At 38.8% G+C, this 15,823-nt stretch overlaps 2 protein-coding genes across 4 annotated transcripts in view; one reads left to right on the top strand and one right to left on the bottom strand.

Annotated features, from left to right (window-relative positions):
• The window catches only part of Son (SON DNA binding protein), a 33,620-nt gene extending 28,205 nt beyond the window's left edge, over positions 1–5,415 (top strand). The window contains exons 9-12 of one of the 3 annotated variants that reach the window (XM_013027457.1): positions 1,627–1,774; positions 3,530–3,601; positions 3,703–3,818; positions 4,299–5,415. In XM_013027457.1, coding sequence (XP_012882911.1) covers positions 1,627–1,774; positions 3,530–3,601; positions 3,703–3,818; positions 4,299–4,457 — 495 coding nt within the window. In that variant the 3' untranslated portion in view covers positions 4,458–5,415. Of the gene's footprint in view, positions 1–898; positions 979–1,626; positions 1,775–3,529; positions 3,602–3,702; positions 3,819–4,245 lie in introns of those variants that run through there. The other 2 variants (XM_013027458.1, XM_013027460.1) reach the window with 2 other exon arrangements.
• Positions 5,416–5,849: 434 nt separating this feature from the next.
• The window catches only part of Donson (downstream neighbor of SON), a 10,335-nt gene continuing 361 nt past the window's right edge, over positions 5,850–15,823 (bottom strand). The window contains exons 2-11 of the mRNA XM_013027431.1: positions 15,734–15,777; positions 15,113–15,193; positions 13,727–13,930; positions 12,202–12,380; positions 11,368–11,546; positions 10,023–10,101; positions 9,804–9,908; positions 8,985–9,183; positions 6,814–7,026; positions 5,850–6,311 (exon numbers count right to left, since the gene is read on the bottom strand). Coding sequence (XP_012882885.1) covers positions 6,174–6,311; positions 6,814–7,026; positions 8,985–9,183; positions 9,804–9,908; positions 10,023–10,101; positions 11,368–11,546; positions 12,202–12,380; positions 13,727–13,930; positions 15,113–15,193; positions 15,734–15,777 — 1,421 coding nt within the window. The 3' untranslated portion in view covers positions 5,850–6,173. The remainder of the gene's footprint in view (positions 6,312–6,813; positions 7,027–8,984; positions 9,184–9,803; positions 9,909–10,022; positions 10,102–11,367; positions 11,547–12,201; positions 12,381–13,726; positions 13,931–15,112; positions 15,194–15,733; positions 15,778–15,823) is intronic.

Raw genomic sequence — 15,823 nt, 5'->3', positions numbered from 1 at the left:
TTATTGTGGCCTTAGTAGATGGATCAGCTTTTTTTCTGAATTGCATATACATTGGTTAAAGAAACAAATGAAAATATTAGAAAATGGAAATAGTTGGGGTTGTGGACTATTTGGGGGTTTATATTGTATTGTCTGCACAGTTGCCCTTTTTTTTAGGAGTGTTTCCTGCAAAAGAGGGGCAGATGAACCTGGAAGTAAGTAAAAGTCATTTTAGGTGTGTAGCATCAAGGCAGTTGATACCCAAGCATCAGCTAACTTTTCTCTTGATACATCTACACTGCATGGCCTGCACCCAATAAGGAACTGAACCAGGGGTATGTTTTTACCTCCACAGCTGCCTCCTTCCATCAGAGCACCTTGTTGAGCTTAATGTCTAGTTATGTGCCATTGGCATAATTTTCCCTCAGCATTTTAACTAGAAAGCTGGGGAACAAAGATTGATTTATTAGTGTATAAAACATGATTTACTTTTATATTTCTTAATAACTTACTGATGTAGGAGTTTCCCTGAGCTATCACAGTTTTGGCTCTATTAATGACTCTATTAATAAGTTTTCCAAAGTACACTAGGCTTCAATTTAGGAACAGTGTGGAATAAAACATGATTTGGAGATGTTTCAAATTTTTAAAGAAAATTAGACATACAGATAACAGTAGAATTCAGAACTTTTTTATATTTATATAGATGCTCATTAACAAGAGGCATCTAGCATTTTTTAACATTGGAAATAATTGTTGACCATGTTAATATATACATATATATAGTTGTGGAGTTTAGGACATTAAGTGGTTTGCTGCTTTGATGGAAATTATGGTTCAGTGGGTTGGATACGAGAGAGATGATTGTTCACAGAATAACCTGTGAACTTTCACCCCTCTGTATGGAAACTTGTTTCAGGGCCAAATCCTTGTAGCTGTCTACTTGCCCCGGTCAGTGCCAGCCGTACTATTCACAACACTGCTGCTACCGAGGCCTAGGTATGTAAACATTTAAGGAGTTTTTAAAAAGTCTTTTAACATCGAGTTAGGTTTTAAAAGAATTCAGATTCATTTTAGCATACTTACAGGGTATTTTATGTGATTATCTTCGATTTATTACTGTGTAAGTTTAGAATTAACTTTTTCATAGGGATTGTCTAAAGTATTATTCTTGCTTTATGGTAGAATGGGGGAAAAAAAACTTAGGATGACAAAAGTATGCTTCTTCAGTGTCCAAACTACTAAATAATTTCTGGGCTTTATTCATAAACTAGGTACACCTGGCATAATTATTATTGACTGTTTTTAACATTGCCTTCTTTTTATTTTTACAAGCTAAGAAGAGGTACCAGTGATCCTAAATAGTGGACGAAAACAGGAGTGTTCTATTTTTTATTTTGGAGGAGGGGCATGAAGGGTTACTGTTTTCAAATTGCCATTTGATTTTCAAACTATTAATGTTAACATGAAAACAATTAGAACATGGATATATATATATATGTATTGAGTACAGAAATACTTTAAGTTTAATTGTTGTTACAGATACAGAAGTAAAATAAGATTTATCTTTTTGAAAAGTTGCCAGTACATCTGTACTCAAGTTCTAACTGTCAAATGGGGACATTTTACCTTTTTTTCTTTGGATAGGATCAGTTCTTAAGAGCAGCCCCAGTAACTGGCGGAATGGGAGCAGTTTTGATGAGAAAAATGGGCTGGAGAGAAGGAGAAGGATTAGGAAAAAACAAAGAAGGAAATAAGGAACCTATTCTTGTTGATTTTAAGACAGACCGAAAAGGTAAAAAGATATTTTTGAAATGTTCATTTACTGCAAGACTTAGTACATGTGTGTGTGTCTGTCCTATTTACCCTGAACCTGAGGTATTTCTTGTATAATTCACCGTTATTTGTCAAATATTCTTTTACCTATTTCCACCCCCAGAAGGTTTCTTTCTTAATTAATTTTTTCTATCAACAGATAGATTTGGAACTTGGAGGCTTTTGCAGTCTGCTAGTAATTCACTTATACTGAGATAATAGCCATTGGTATCTTTTAATAAGGTCTTCCTTCTGGTAAAAAAATGTTGTAAAGTAAGATCACAATGGCTGTTAGCTCAGTATTTGAATATTCTGTCAGACTTGGCTTTTAAAAATGAATATACTTTTCCTTTGTAGTCAGACATAAGTTGGAATTAGTTATTTGTTTTTTATAAATTTGTATGGACTAGCCAAAATATACTAAGTATGTATTGTAGAATTTTAGGGTGCATTCTTAATGTAAAAGATAATTTCCCAGGGAAGGTTAATTTACTAGCATGTAATTAGCAAAGGAGGGCTCCTGAAAATATATGGAAATTGAGAAACCACTGTTTGAGTTTGTAATATCATCAATCCCTTACCTAATAAATTTAGGGAGTGGTTGTACAGATAGGTTACAGTTTATACCTTTAGAACACTTCATATTTGTTAAACAAAAAATGAGGATTAACTATGATAAAGGCTGTACCACCACTTGAATACACTGCCTTATTTTAAAAGCCTTTTTTCTTTAGAACTTGGGTTTGAACTTAGCCTCATGTTTTCTAGACAGGCACACTACTATTTTAGCAATAAGTGTTCTAGTCTTGCTGGGCTCCCTTCAGGTGGCACTACACGTTCATCTGAGGAGCAAGGTTGTAACCAGTCTGGGTAGAAAAGTCTATGATACACTTAACCACCAAATAGAATTGGAAGTAGGTCTCAAGTGGTGGAGTGCCAGCCCTGAGAGAAAAAGTTAAGCAAGAGCTTCAGGCTCTGAGTTCAAGCACCAGTTCCAGCACAAAAATGAATGAATAAACCCAAATCCCAGCCCTTTGGGGAACATATTAAAGAATTGTTAAAACAAAGATAAGCTGGGCATGTTAGTAGTACTTGCTGAAGAAGCTAATAATTGAGTTTGAGGCCAGCTTGGGTGAATCAAATAAACCATATTAAAAAAATTTGTACATATATAGGGCTGGGAAGGTGGCTCAATGGTAGAGTGCTTGCCTTGCATGAATGAGGCCCTGGTTTTGATTCCTCAGTACCACATAAGCAGAAAAAGCGGGAAGTGGTGTTATGGCTCAAGTAGTGTAGGGCTAGCCTTGAGCTGAAGAACTGAGGGACAGTGCCCAGGCCCAGAGTTCAGGCCCCACACAAAAATTTGCACATTTAAATAAAAGAACTAAAGATTTATGTAGAGACTAATTGTGATATGGATCTGGTTTTTTTTGGGTGTGTTTGTGTGCCAATCCTGGGGTTGAACTCAGGGTGCTGTCCTGAACTTTTTTGCTTAAGGCTAGTGCTCTACTGCATGAGCCACAGTTCTACTTCTAGGCTTTTGGTGGTTAATTGGAGATAAATCTCAAGGTAGTTTTGAACTGCTTGGTCTTCAAATTGTGATCCTCAGATCTGTTTTCTGAGTAGCTAGGATCACTGTATGAGCCACCCATCCCTGATTGAAGCCATTAAATTTTATTTGACTGAGATTATTGTAATTCATTCAGCTAACATTGGCTTTTACTATTTTTAAAAGGTCTTGTTGCAGTAGGAGAAAGAGCACAAAAGAGGTCTGGGAACTTCTCTGCTGCAATGAAAGACCTTTCAGGTGAGAACACTTTAAAATTTCATCTTGCTCACTCATACGTTGAATTTCTAATTTGTTACAAAGTTGGTGGGAATTACTAACTGCTTATATTTTCTCTGCAGGCAAACATCCTGTGTCTGCCTTGATGGAAATCTGTAATAAGAGAAGGTGGCAGCCACCTGAATTTCTCTTGGTCCATGATAGTGGCCCTGATCATCGCAAACATTTTCTCTTTAGGGTAAATATGAATTTTATGCACTTATTGTTACTTATTGTTAGAGGGTAAGGGATCATGATACAATCACATAGCAGATTAATACTCTGTTTTGTGTTGGGTGTGGGGGCAAAGTGGTGGGGATTTTAAATACTGAAGGGTGCTTTAATATATGAATATCCTATTCATAGAAGATGGGTGGGGGGGAATCTGGTGGGAAATCTGTTCACCTACTGGTGCGCAGGGGGAAACCTAATACCTTATCAGCCAATTTGGAGAACTACTGTTAGTTTGCAGTTCCATTTTGTGAAACATTTACCTTTTCTGGGCTGAGATTAATTTAATTTACATAGTATGGGTTTTTTATATTTTTTTAGCATTTAGTGAAAATTACAAAGCTAATAGATATTAAAGTTTGATGCTGTTCTTATTGTATGTTTTTCTTGAATAGGTATTGAGAAATGGAAGCCCTTACCAGCCCAATTGTATGTTTTTCTTGAATAGGTATTGATAAATGGAAGCGCTTACCAGCCCAGCTTTGCCAGCCCTAATAAGAAGCATGCTAAAGCCACAGCAGCTACTGTGGTTCTTCAAGCAATGGGCCTTGTACCAAAGGACCTCATGGCTAATGCCACTTGCTTCAGGAGTGCCTCACGTAGATAGATTGAGGTTTTATATTAATCATTTCAGATAATTTTACTCTGCATCACAATGTATTTCCTCTTTAACGTTGTAAATATTTGGCAATTTAAGACATTGTGTAAAAAGCAATCTGTACAAACATCTCCAGGCTTTGATTTTTGTACCATGGAAATTGTATTTAACCATACAGGGTTTTGGTATGTTTATATTGTTTACCTTAGTGTGATGTATTTGTTTAAGTGGCTAACATCCAAACAATTGTTTGAAGGCATCAGTAATCTTCAGTGTGGAATGTTAAATAATAACGCTTTTATACTGTATTTTGTACTATGATGTAACTCCCTTTCCTTATGGCTAGGCTGCTGTAACACTTGCCTGTAATCAGTGAAGGGCTGTGCACCTTGTACTATTTCACAATGGGTTCTGCTGGACAGATACTGGGCCAGTGTTATTGAGGTAAACAAGAGACCTGTTCCATAGGGCTAATGCTACCATCTCCCCTTACAATTTTGTAGAGGTTTCAAAAAGAAAGTGGTATATTGTATAATGATCAGCACTAAGTCCTGCGTTCCCATTAAAGCCACTTGCATCATAAGAAGGGAGTCAAAATGAAGTCTGACTAGAATTCTACTGCAGAGGCCAAGTATATTTAGTATGGCTTGAGTTGTGATATAGTTTTACTTTGATGTGCATTTTGAATTTCAGCTACACCTAGATAGACGTAAATGATAATTAAAATGCTGTAACCAACTTATCTAATAAAATTGGCAACCAGCCACTATTTTGTTGACTATGAGAAAGCTTAAGTTTATGTTAATTTTTAGGGTCTGATAGAATATTTCATGTGTATTACAGTGGTATTCATATGATGTGTCTCTAAACTTTATTTTCAAAAGCTTAAGGCCCAAATACAAACTTCTCTGGAATAAAATAAATGTGGTGTTTTATTCTGATTATAAAGTAAATCTGTACACCTTCACCTAAGTACTACTTTATTTCTGTACCCAACGCTTTGGTTTCTAGGCATGTTTATTTTAAAACATTGAATTTCACATTTGGCGTCACATACACACCTGCAGCACATTAAATAAAACTACTTGCCATGACCACTTACCCATCCATCTCATATACTAAGTACAAAATACCCTTTGGATTAGCATGCATTAAAAGAAAAAATTATAAGTGTACTAGAGACTAGAAGAATAATAAATCAGTACTAAAGATACTAAGATAGAAGCTTCTGGAATCAGCTTTGTGCATTATTGTCTACATTTATTTCCTGCTTTCATAAATGGACAATCTATTAAAACTTGTAGGTAAATTGTTAAGAGTAATACTTTGCCCTGATGTCCTTAGTCACCATATCATAGAAAAGACTGCTATAGGTTTATAAATGTTTCAGTTTCCCATTAATAATGAAACACTGTCTTTAATTCAGATTTCCACCAAGTTTACAATTAGGTTGCAGAGAGAATGTTCCTCCAAGTTATTTAAGGTTTAAAAAGTTTGTCCTCTTCATACCAGAAAATACTATGAAAATAGTAAAATCAAATGTTGACTTTAAACCTTAGTGCTACTGCTCAGTCCTTGTAATAAAAGAAATTATATAAATATTTCAGTATTTTTAAGTAAGTATATTCCTGAAATGAACTTTAAAAGTCAAAGGCTTAACAGAATCTTGAATTTCCTTGCTAGGAGGTTTTTCCTCAAAGAATCCTTTTAGGCTTACTTTGGTGTTCAGGATCTCCATTTATAATTGTAGTCACTCATTTCCACATTTCGTAAAGATGATTTCCCCAGTACTGGTATTTGACTAAATTGTTTCAGAGTCTCAGTGTGCAAACCACAATTAGCAAGCTCCTTATGGACAACTTCCTGTGGAAAGATGTTATACAAGTCAGTAAAAAGCACATAAGTTGTTGGACACTTTTTAGTAAGTACCTGGGAAACTTCACAAAGTGGATCACTCATGTGATTAGTGGTTAGAATTAAGAATTTTTACATAGGCCAAGGCAGTAAAATATGTCTACAGGTCTGGCAAACTGATAGGCACATACCAGTTTTAATAGGCTCTATTAATTACTCTAAATAGAAATCTAAGCATAAAGACAAATATGGTTATATAAATACCTATCAGAACTACTTCTGTGCACTATGAAGGAATCAAGTACTGTTAACACTTTGCCTCAGGGAGAGCGGTGAAAATGGGTTTGAGGTGTTATTGGTACAGCACTTAAAGTTCAGAAAAATCCAAAAAACAACGTATAAATGGAGACATGATTTGTTACCTCAACTTCCTAGTTTTCTAATTTGAGACAAACATAACAGCACAGATACTTTTTCTAGCTAAAGGAAATCACAAGTACAATATACTTACTTTATCTAGTGCCTTACTCAGTGGCAGGCAGATATTAAATACAGTGGTTGGCTCATGTGGATACAGTACTGCAGAGAATGACCCATTCTGGGAAGATTTGAGGAGCATAGTTACAGAATGTAGAGCATGAGGCATGACTGGACCAGTAATCTCCAAGCTAAATTGATCTTTGTATCCAGAAAGGGCTTGTGTCTTTACACTAACACTTCGTGCCTTCATGAGAATTTAAAGAAAAAGAAAGTTATGATCATCTCTCAAGTCCCTTAGTTCAAAATTTGATAACTTTATTTGGGGTTTTCTAATAATTATGGAATAAAAATAGTTCCTAAGACTTCAACACAAATCTGAGTAAAAATAGTCTCTACCATACTCTTTTGAGTTTCTAAGTTGCACTATATTCTGGAGGCTTTAATTTATACATCTTACCTGATTTAATACATAAACATGGGATGGCTACTGGGAAGTTCCAAAATCCATTCTGTGCTGTTAATGTGTTTTTTGTTGTTATTGACCATCTGGAACTTGAACTCTGGGCCTGGGTGCTGTCCCTCAGCTCTTCAGGTCAGGGCGAGCACTCTACCACTTGAGCCACAGCACCACTTCTGGTTTTCTGGTGGCTAGTTAGAAATAGTCTCATGGACTTTCCTGCCCAGACTGGTTTTGAACTGCAATCCTCAGATCTCAACCTACTGAGTAGCAAGGATTACAGGTGGAGCTGCCAGCACCCTGCTTGTTAATGCATATTTTATATGCAACTTTTTTCAACAATACATCTCATTTTGTTTACAGAAATTTAGAACAAGTATTCTCACCAAGGAAGGATCCAAGGTTTTTTAAATTGAGACAGGGTCTTGTCATGTGGTTCAGGCCATGTTGGCCTTGAAAGTTGTGATCAGGACTGGCACACCCAAAAAAGTTGGTATCATTCTGCCTCAGCCTTCCAAGTGCTTTGATCCTGGGCTGGGAAGTTGGCTCAGTGGTAGAGCGCTTGCCTTGCATGCCTGACGCCCTGGGTTCGATTCCTCAGCACCACATAAGCAAAAAGCCAGAAGTGGCGCTGTGGCTCAAGTGGTAGAGCGCTAGCCTTGAGCTGAAGAGCTGAGGGACAGCACCCAGGCCCAGAGTTCAGGCCCCACGACTGGACCCCCCAAAAAAAAACACCAAGTGCTATGATCCTACAGTGTGTGTGTTGTATATGTGCAGGTACTATTGCTGGAACTCAGAGCCTTGGCACTAAAATATGCTATGATGAATACAAGTGGTAAGAGTAATGTTTAAAAAAATCAAGAAATGAGGGTCAGACAAAGTGTTACACATATGGAATTCCAGCTATCTGGAAGGTAAAGATGAGAGGACTGAAGTTCATGGGCCAGTATGGGCAAAAACGGTGGTGAGATCTTTTGTTAAAATCAAGCTGAGACTAGGTGATGGTAGCTTATGCCTGTAATCCTAGCTACTCAGGGAGGCTAAGATCATGAGTCTCTTACCTCCAATTAACTAACCACCCAAAACTAAGTGACGATGTGGCTCAAAGTGGTAGAGTTAGCCTTGAGCAAAAAGAGTTTAGGGATAGTGCCTAGGTAGCCCCACAACTGACAAAAAAAAAAAGCTGAGCATAGCAGTTAGTACATGCCAGTCACACAGGACTGTGTCTGAGGAAAGCACCAGGCAAAAATGGTAGACCCTAACTGAAAAATTAAAAAAGGGTAGGATGCTGATCAAGTGGCAGAGTGCTTACCTAGTAAATGCAAGGCCTAGTGCCACCCCTAGATCTGCAAACACACGAAAAATTCATCTTTAAAAAAGTACTTCTTTAAATGTGAAACCCTTGCATAGTGACTCCCATCTTTAACTCTAGCTACTCAAGAGGATTGCAGTTTGAGGCCAGCCTGAAGAAAAAGATGCCATTTCAACCAAGAAGGTGAATAATGTGTGTACCTACTATCTCAAATAAGTGGGAGGAATAGGTTGGAGGACTGGTCCAGGTTGGCCTGAGCAAAAATATGAAACATTATCTGAAAAATAACTAAAGCAAAATGGGCTTCAGGCATGGTTCAAATGGTAGGAGTGCTAGTCTGTGTACCAATTGCAAACGGAGTACTGTCTCCTCTTATCTATCCCTCAAAAGCTATGGTATAGGAACTGGCTGGGTACAGAATTTTTTAAATTACCTTAAGCATTTGCATTGTGGCACCTCGGAAAGCCACAGGTGATAACAGAGTTGGTGGAAGTCCTGCCTGTACACCTGAGGTAGAAACTAAACTCTTACAGTTAATCAAAAAGTTTAGCAATGTGAAGGTGTTGATTCCTTTCACCAACACAACAGACTCAGGTCTGTGATCCATTTGTACTTCATGTCTCTCTTTACGTCTGAAGATAACAATCAAGGAAACTGCAAAAGCATAAACCACACCAACAAGGAAATTGTTATTTCAATTCTAAATCTCCTCGGACCTCTTTTACCCAAAACAAAATGCTGCTGACCCTCTCCCCTTCATTGCATTCATAGTGCTAAGTTCATTAAACGAAGTGCTAAATTTGCTAGAAACTGATAATCAACAAAAACAACATACTTTGTCTCACTAACTAACTTAATCTTGCCAGGTGCCACTGGCTCACGCCTGAAATTCTAACTATTCAGGAGGGTGAGATCTGAAGCTAGGGTTCAAAGCTAGTCCAGGCAGGAAAGTCCATGAGACTCTTATTTCCAATTAACTGGAATTGGTGCTGTGGCTGAAATAAGAGTGTTAGTCGAGCAAAAATGCTCAAGGACAGTGCCCAGGTCCTAAGGACCTAAGCCTAAGGACCAGTAAAACCCCAAAACACTATTCTCCCTAAAACTTAAAAAGTTGAATGCTTTGTCTTAATGGAGAATTAGTAAAATCTTAAGATAATTTAAGATTATAGTAAGTTAAAAATCCGTTCAATGTTGAAACTCACCACTAAATTCAATGAAAACTGAATACTGTTAATAGAAACTAAAAGGATACAGTTTGATGGAGAGTATATCTGGCTTTTTAATTTTATCTTGTACACCCATTTCTTCCAGCCAAGAAAAGCTTTCCTCTTCATCTTCATCACTGCCTGCTTGCTCCCTAGGAAATCACTGTTGTTAATGATCCAATTTCACAAAATGGTTACTTTCACAAATGGACTGCATTCAATCTTTAAGCCACTGGACTATGTAAAAGGTTATTTTAATCACATACTCCCCGTGTCCCAAGCTTGTTCCATATACTTTCTTCTTAAGAGCATTTTCTTCTATTAAAGGCAGGGAAAATTCAATGCCTACATGAGAAAAACAAAAACAGACTTAGTTTTCTTTAAAAGTATTAACAGAATGTCCTTTTAGAGGACAAAACAAAATGTGACTTTTTACACCTGGTATATTAAAGCAGTAATCTCTAAGCTCCTTTCCTTTTGAACCTGCCTATCTGTCTCTCTCTGGAGACCAAGTCTGCCTTGTAGATCAAGCTGGCATGCAACTCATGATCCTCTTGCCTCAACTTCCCAAAATGGTGAGATCACAGGTGCAAGCTAACAAGCCCAGCTAAGCTTTCCCTTTTTCCCCTTCAATACTGAGATTTTCACTTAAGACCTGCGCTCTGTCCCTTAGCTTTTTTGCTCAAGGCTGGCACTCAACATTTGAGCCACAGCTCACCTTCTGGCACTTTAGTAGTTAACTGGAGATAAGGAGTATCAAGGACTTTCCTGTCCAGGCTGACTTCCAACACTGATCCTCTGGATCTCTGTGTCCTTCATAGCTAGGATTACAGGTGGGCCCCACCAGTGCTTGGCTGGTACTGAGGTTTTGAATACAGGACCTGAGACTTGGTAGACAGGTGATCTACCTCTAGCCTGAAACTTGATACCACGATACATATATTTATCTCCTTGAATTGAAGGTTCAGGAAACTATATAAACTCAGTACATGTATTACTTCTTCACAAATTATACTGCATTCCAGTTTAGATTTTGAAAATGTGCGGAATGCTGGGTTATATCCATCAGTGACTGTGATGACCCATTTTGAAAGTGTTTGGGGGGTAGGTACCTAACCATAAAAGACGTTCTGGAGGAGGCCATTCAGAAACTGACTTTCTGGCTCTTTATGTGCTTCACTCCAGAGATCAGAGAAAGGCATCTGATTAACTTACAGCTATGGGGAAGAGGCAGCTTATCAAATAGGAAAATACAAACAAAATCTAGAAGTGAACACATTTCTTAAAATAATACAGGTAGACCCAGGTGCTGGTGCCTCCTGCCTGTAATCCTAGCTACTCAGGAGGCGGAGATCTGAGGATCACTGTTCAAAGCCAGCCTGGGCAGGAGACTCTTATCTCCAATTAACCACCAGAAAACCGGAAATGGTGCTGTGGTTCAAGTGCAAGAGCACTTGCCTTGAGCTGACGAGCGCAGGGACAGCAGCCAGGTCCAGAGATCAAGCCTCACAACAGACAATAAATAAAAATACAGGTATATTGTAAACTCAATTCAGATTAAAGCAAGTTTACTATTAAGATAGTACTCGAACTACAAACCTAAGTTCTTACCTTCATTTTTCATAGCTTCTCTCAATCCTCTTGTCGTAGGAGATAGGACAGCTGTGATGACATCACTCCCTGCTAATCCTGCTGCTCGGAATAGGACAGTAAACTGGTAGGTACAAACGTAGAAGTAGGGACAGAGTTTTGTCTTCAGCAGATTATACAGAGAAGTAAAGCTCACAGACCTATGAAAGAAACGAATTTTTCTCTTGGTGTTATTAAGCATTTAACTCAGTTTAAAATGTAATTTTGTACAATTCAATTTGATACTCAGCTGGTTTAAAACACGACAAATACTTCAGAAATGGATTTGAATTTCTGTAGTTATTTACAACTTGGCTTTAAACGACTGCTAGTGGTAATGGGATCTCACTGATGACTTCATGGCACTTATAATAAATAGTGCATATCACTATTTATTACCATTAATACTACCAGTTTTTCTGTAACACTTCATTTATAATTGATTGCTGACTTGCTCTGAGCAACATACTGAACAGGAATGTAAGTAAAACTGATAGGTAATAATGATAAAAAATTCTATGTAATGTACTCATTACCTTGCTCATTTGATTGTAACCCCTCTGTACAGTACTTTCACAATAAAAAAACTCATTTTTTTAAAAAAAGAATTCTATGTGTCAGTATATATCTAGTACACATATATATTCTATATTTGACCTATGAACAAAGAAGAAAAAAAGGAAAGCAACTTAAATGTTAGTGACTAATGGTTCCTGGTGAAATTCAGGAAGATATGAAGATCCTTTTACTGCTATTTATTTCCAAGTCACAAATACAGTATATTCGCCATTATATTATGAAAGCCTATTATCTTACCAGTCACTCATTAGAATGTGCTGCAAGCCTTCATCATTTGACCAAGGGCTTGTCTTACCAGCCATTTTTCTATCAGCTCCAACACGAGGGAACAGTGGTAGCCAAGACAAGGCAGGGTGGAGCCAGTAGACAAGACTCTGCTGGAAGGCACACCGTAAATCAGTGGAGAGTTTGGGATCCTAAAATCCAGAGGAACAGAAGATTTACTTTTGAGTCAGGAGACACAGAATTATACCAAATTTTCTGTCTAAGAATCCTACTGCCTTATTTTTGTGGTTGGTCATGGGGCTTGAACTCAGGGCCTGGGCTCTGTTCCTGAGCTCTTTTACCCAAAGTTGGCACTCTACCACTTTGGGCCACAGTGTCACTTCCAGTTTTCTAGTGGTAAACTAAAGATAGGAGTCTCACAGACTTTCCTATCCCAGCTATCTCTGAATCACAATCCTCAGATCTCAGCCTTCTTCTGAGCAGCTAGGATTATAGGCATGAGCCACCAAGTGCCTGGCTCTTACTGCTTCCTATATAAACTAAATTCCTAGACACAGAAATAATTTTAACCTCTAGAATTAACTCTTCCCAGAGTTAAAATGCAGTACATCCTTTCTGGCAAGCAATAAATGATCTATTACACTGTTTTGGAGAAACCAGAGAGAGGGAGAAAATTCCCATTTCTCTGGATGGAACTAGTCCCTTGAGAATAGGACTAGCTTTTCTACAATGAAGGGTGGGAATGTATGTGTAGCACTCTTTGGGTCCTCCTCCACCTATGAAAACACTAGAAAGTAGCCAGTCAACACCCATAATGCAAATTATTTATCATCCCGATCCATTTACTGAAAAAGATACACTAGGTGCTCTTACAGGTATATCTTTATAAACTAGTTTGAGTTGATGAGATGCTTCACAGTAAGGAAGCTATGTCTCTAAAACCATTATACACTCATTATACTCACTAAATTTACAAGACCATTACTGAAGTAACAAGAATCTGTGTATAAGGAAAAAAAAAAAAACAAACAGCATGTCCTAAGTAAAAAAAAAAAAAAAATCAGTAAAAATCTCTGCTTTTATAATCCTACTCAGTTATTTCTCAGTTCCCAATACTTTTCTTTCTTTCTTTTCTTTTTTTCTTGCCAGTCCTGGGGCTTGAACTCAGGTCCTGGATGCTGTTCCTAAGACTCTAGCATACTACCACATAAGCAACAGCATCAGTTCTGGCTTTTTCTGAGAAGTTTATTGAAGATAAGAGTCTCATTTCTGCCCAGCTGGCTTCAAACCATGATCCTCAGATCTCAGCCTCCTGAGTAGCTAGGATTATAGGTGTGAGCCACCAGCACTGGACTCCCAATACTTTCTTAAAAAACCTTAAATGTACATGAAAATGTTATCTCGGAGAAACAAAACTTTCTGCCTTTGTGTCTTTAAATACCAGAAAACTTTAATGGAAAGAAGTATCTTTGGTATTTTATAGAGGAGCATTTTATACTTGTCACTTTAAGCCACGGGTACTTTATTTCAGAATTACCTGAATATTTTGGGGCAAAGTAACTTCTACTGCCCTACAATGTTGGATAAGACCTTGAGCTTCTTCCTGTGCTTTCAAGTGATCTGCCCAGGTAAAGGGTTGAGAAGAGGTAAAAAGGAGTCGAGTTTTAATGCTCCAGTCCACAGGTAACTCAGTACTTTCTGAAGATGGAGTATCCGATTCAAGGAATGATAGGTGTTGAGTCTTTCAGAAAACAAGAACATAAAGGTTACTTCCAAGAAAAAAAGCCAGCAACCTGAAGACTTCATGAATACATTTATGATCACTCAAACATCAAAATTATTCTAATCATATAATAAATATTAAAAATATACTATACATTGAAAGAGCCTGGAAGGATCTAAACTAGGCTGTTGTAACATATTTTGAAGTGAACATATTTTGAGGCTGGTGGTGGAGGAAGGGCACATTTCACTTTTTACAATGCTAAAGAACTCAGCCAACCCAAGCTAGAACTCAGAATCATGGGAATCCAATTTGGTGCATGGGGTTTGTGCAGAGGTCATCCAGGTTGCCTCCCATTGCTTACAGCCAAGGGAAACCTTAAAAAACTGGTCTCCCTCAAACTTCCCCAATGGTAAGATATACAAAGCAGAGAAGACCTTAGGGAGAAGTCCTTTGTCTCTGCTCTTGCTCTTGCCCCTACCCTGTCCCCACAGCCAAGAAAAAAGTCTGACACAAAAACAAAAACAAACAAAAGAAACCTCTTCCCAGTATTTAAGAGTATCTTTTAAACATCTGAAACCCTGGAACCAAGGCTAAGCTACTCTTCTCATAGGAAACCCATGTAGGAGCCACACCGAGAAATATTTTTGGACTTCATAAGCTTACCTCTGACTTGCTTTGCTGTTGCTCTTCCAGTCAGTATTTTCCACATTACAAGGATTATTTTAGGTAACATCACAAAAACACAAAGGGGAACTACCTCAGACATCATATGAAAGCCCTTCATGTGTACAAGGGAAATTGCTGTCTCCATTAGGACAAAGTATGAACTATCAAACTATCACAATGGAAATACTTGAGCTAGAAAGTGTGTGTGTGCTGGGAGAGCAACAGCAAGGTTCAGTGCTGTCTCTGGAGGCAATCTGGTATTTGAAGATTGGGTAGCCAAGCTGGAGCTGTCTCTGAATGATGAGTTGAAGGAGACACTCACTGCAGAAGAATTCAAAAGTGAGGGAGTAGAGAGACAACCCACGTTTCTAGCGTGAATATTTTTATCACACAAAGTCCTGGAGCTTGGCTGATGCCACCGTTCCAACCCTAGTATAGAGGATCACGCTCAAGCTTCTTTGTGAAGCAAAAAATGCTTCTGAGTACGAATTTATAAGAATGTAACACCTGATAGCATTTAACAAGTATTACCTCGGATGGTTCAGTGATAGTCGTCTTTTCGGGAAACAGCTCTTCCAATAGGGAATCATCTTCTCTTTTATAATCTAAAGGCTGAAGATATCAAAAAGAAAAAACAACAACAACTTTGTTTTGTCTGAACTTTAAAATTAAGGGCAAAGGGGCCAGGTAGATGTTTGCACAATTAGTAACTGATGTGTAAACCTTAACCAAAAGATCCAAAAAGGCTTTAGGGGAAGACACATTAGCGAAATCTCACCCCAAATTACCTTCACATTCCTTCATCCCCAGAAAACTCTGAGGACGTGAAAGGAGGGAGCCCAGCCCACGGAGGAGGGCAGGTTCCTGTGTTACCCCATCCAGGACCGGGTGTCCGAACGTTCTTCCCGGCCCTCTTCCAGGGGACTGGGACTGGGGCTGGGGCTGTGGTGGGCCGCCCGGAGCCCGGCCAGCCCGTCCACAGCAGGGTAGCCGCCACAAACCAGGACTCCGGAGGGCTGCCGTTTGCAGGGCCCAGGACGCCCTCCCGCCCCGGGCGGCACCAACTCTTCGCGCCCTTTCCCAGCCTCGAACCGCAGCTGCCCTCCCCGAGGGGCAGCGCCCTTGACGGCCAGGCCCGACCGAGGCACTCACCGGGGCCGACCCCTCCTGCGGCCGGCGGGGCCGCGCGTCCGGGCCTTCGGAGGAGGCCCGCGGGCAGTTGTCCAGGCGGGCGAAGGGGTT

The sequence above is a fragment of the Dipodomys ordii genome, unplaced genomic scaffold, assembly GCF_000151885.1.
Source record: "Dipodomys ordii isolate 6190 unplaced genomic scaffold, Dord_2.0 Scaffold104, whole genome shotgun sequence".
Taxonomy (NCBI): domain Eukaryota; kingdom Metazoa; phylum Chordata; class Mammalia; order Rodentia; family Heteromyidae; genus Dipodomys; species Dipodomys ordii.
This window is presented reverse-complemented; position numbering and strand designations above follow the sequence as displayed.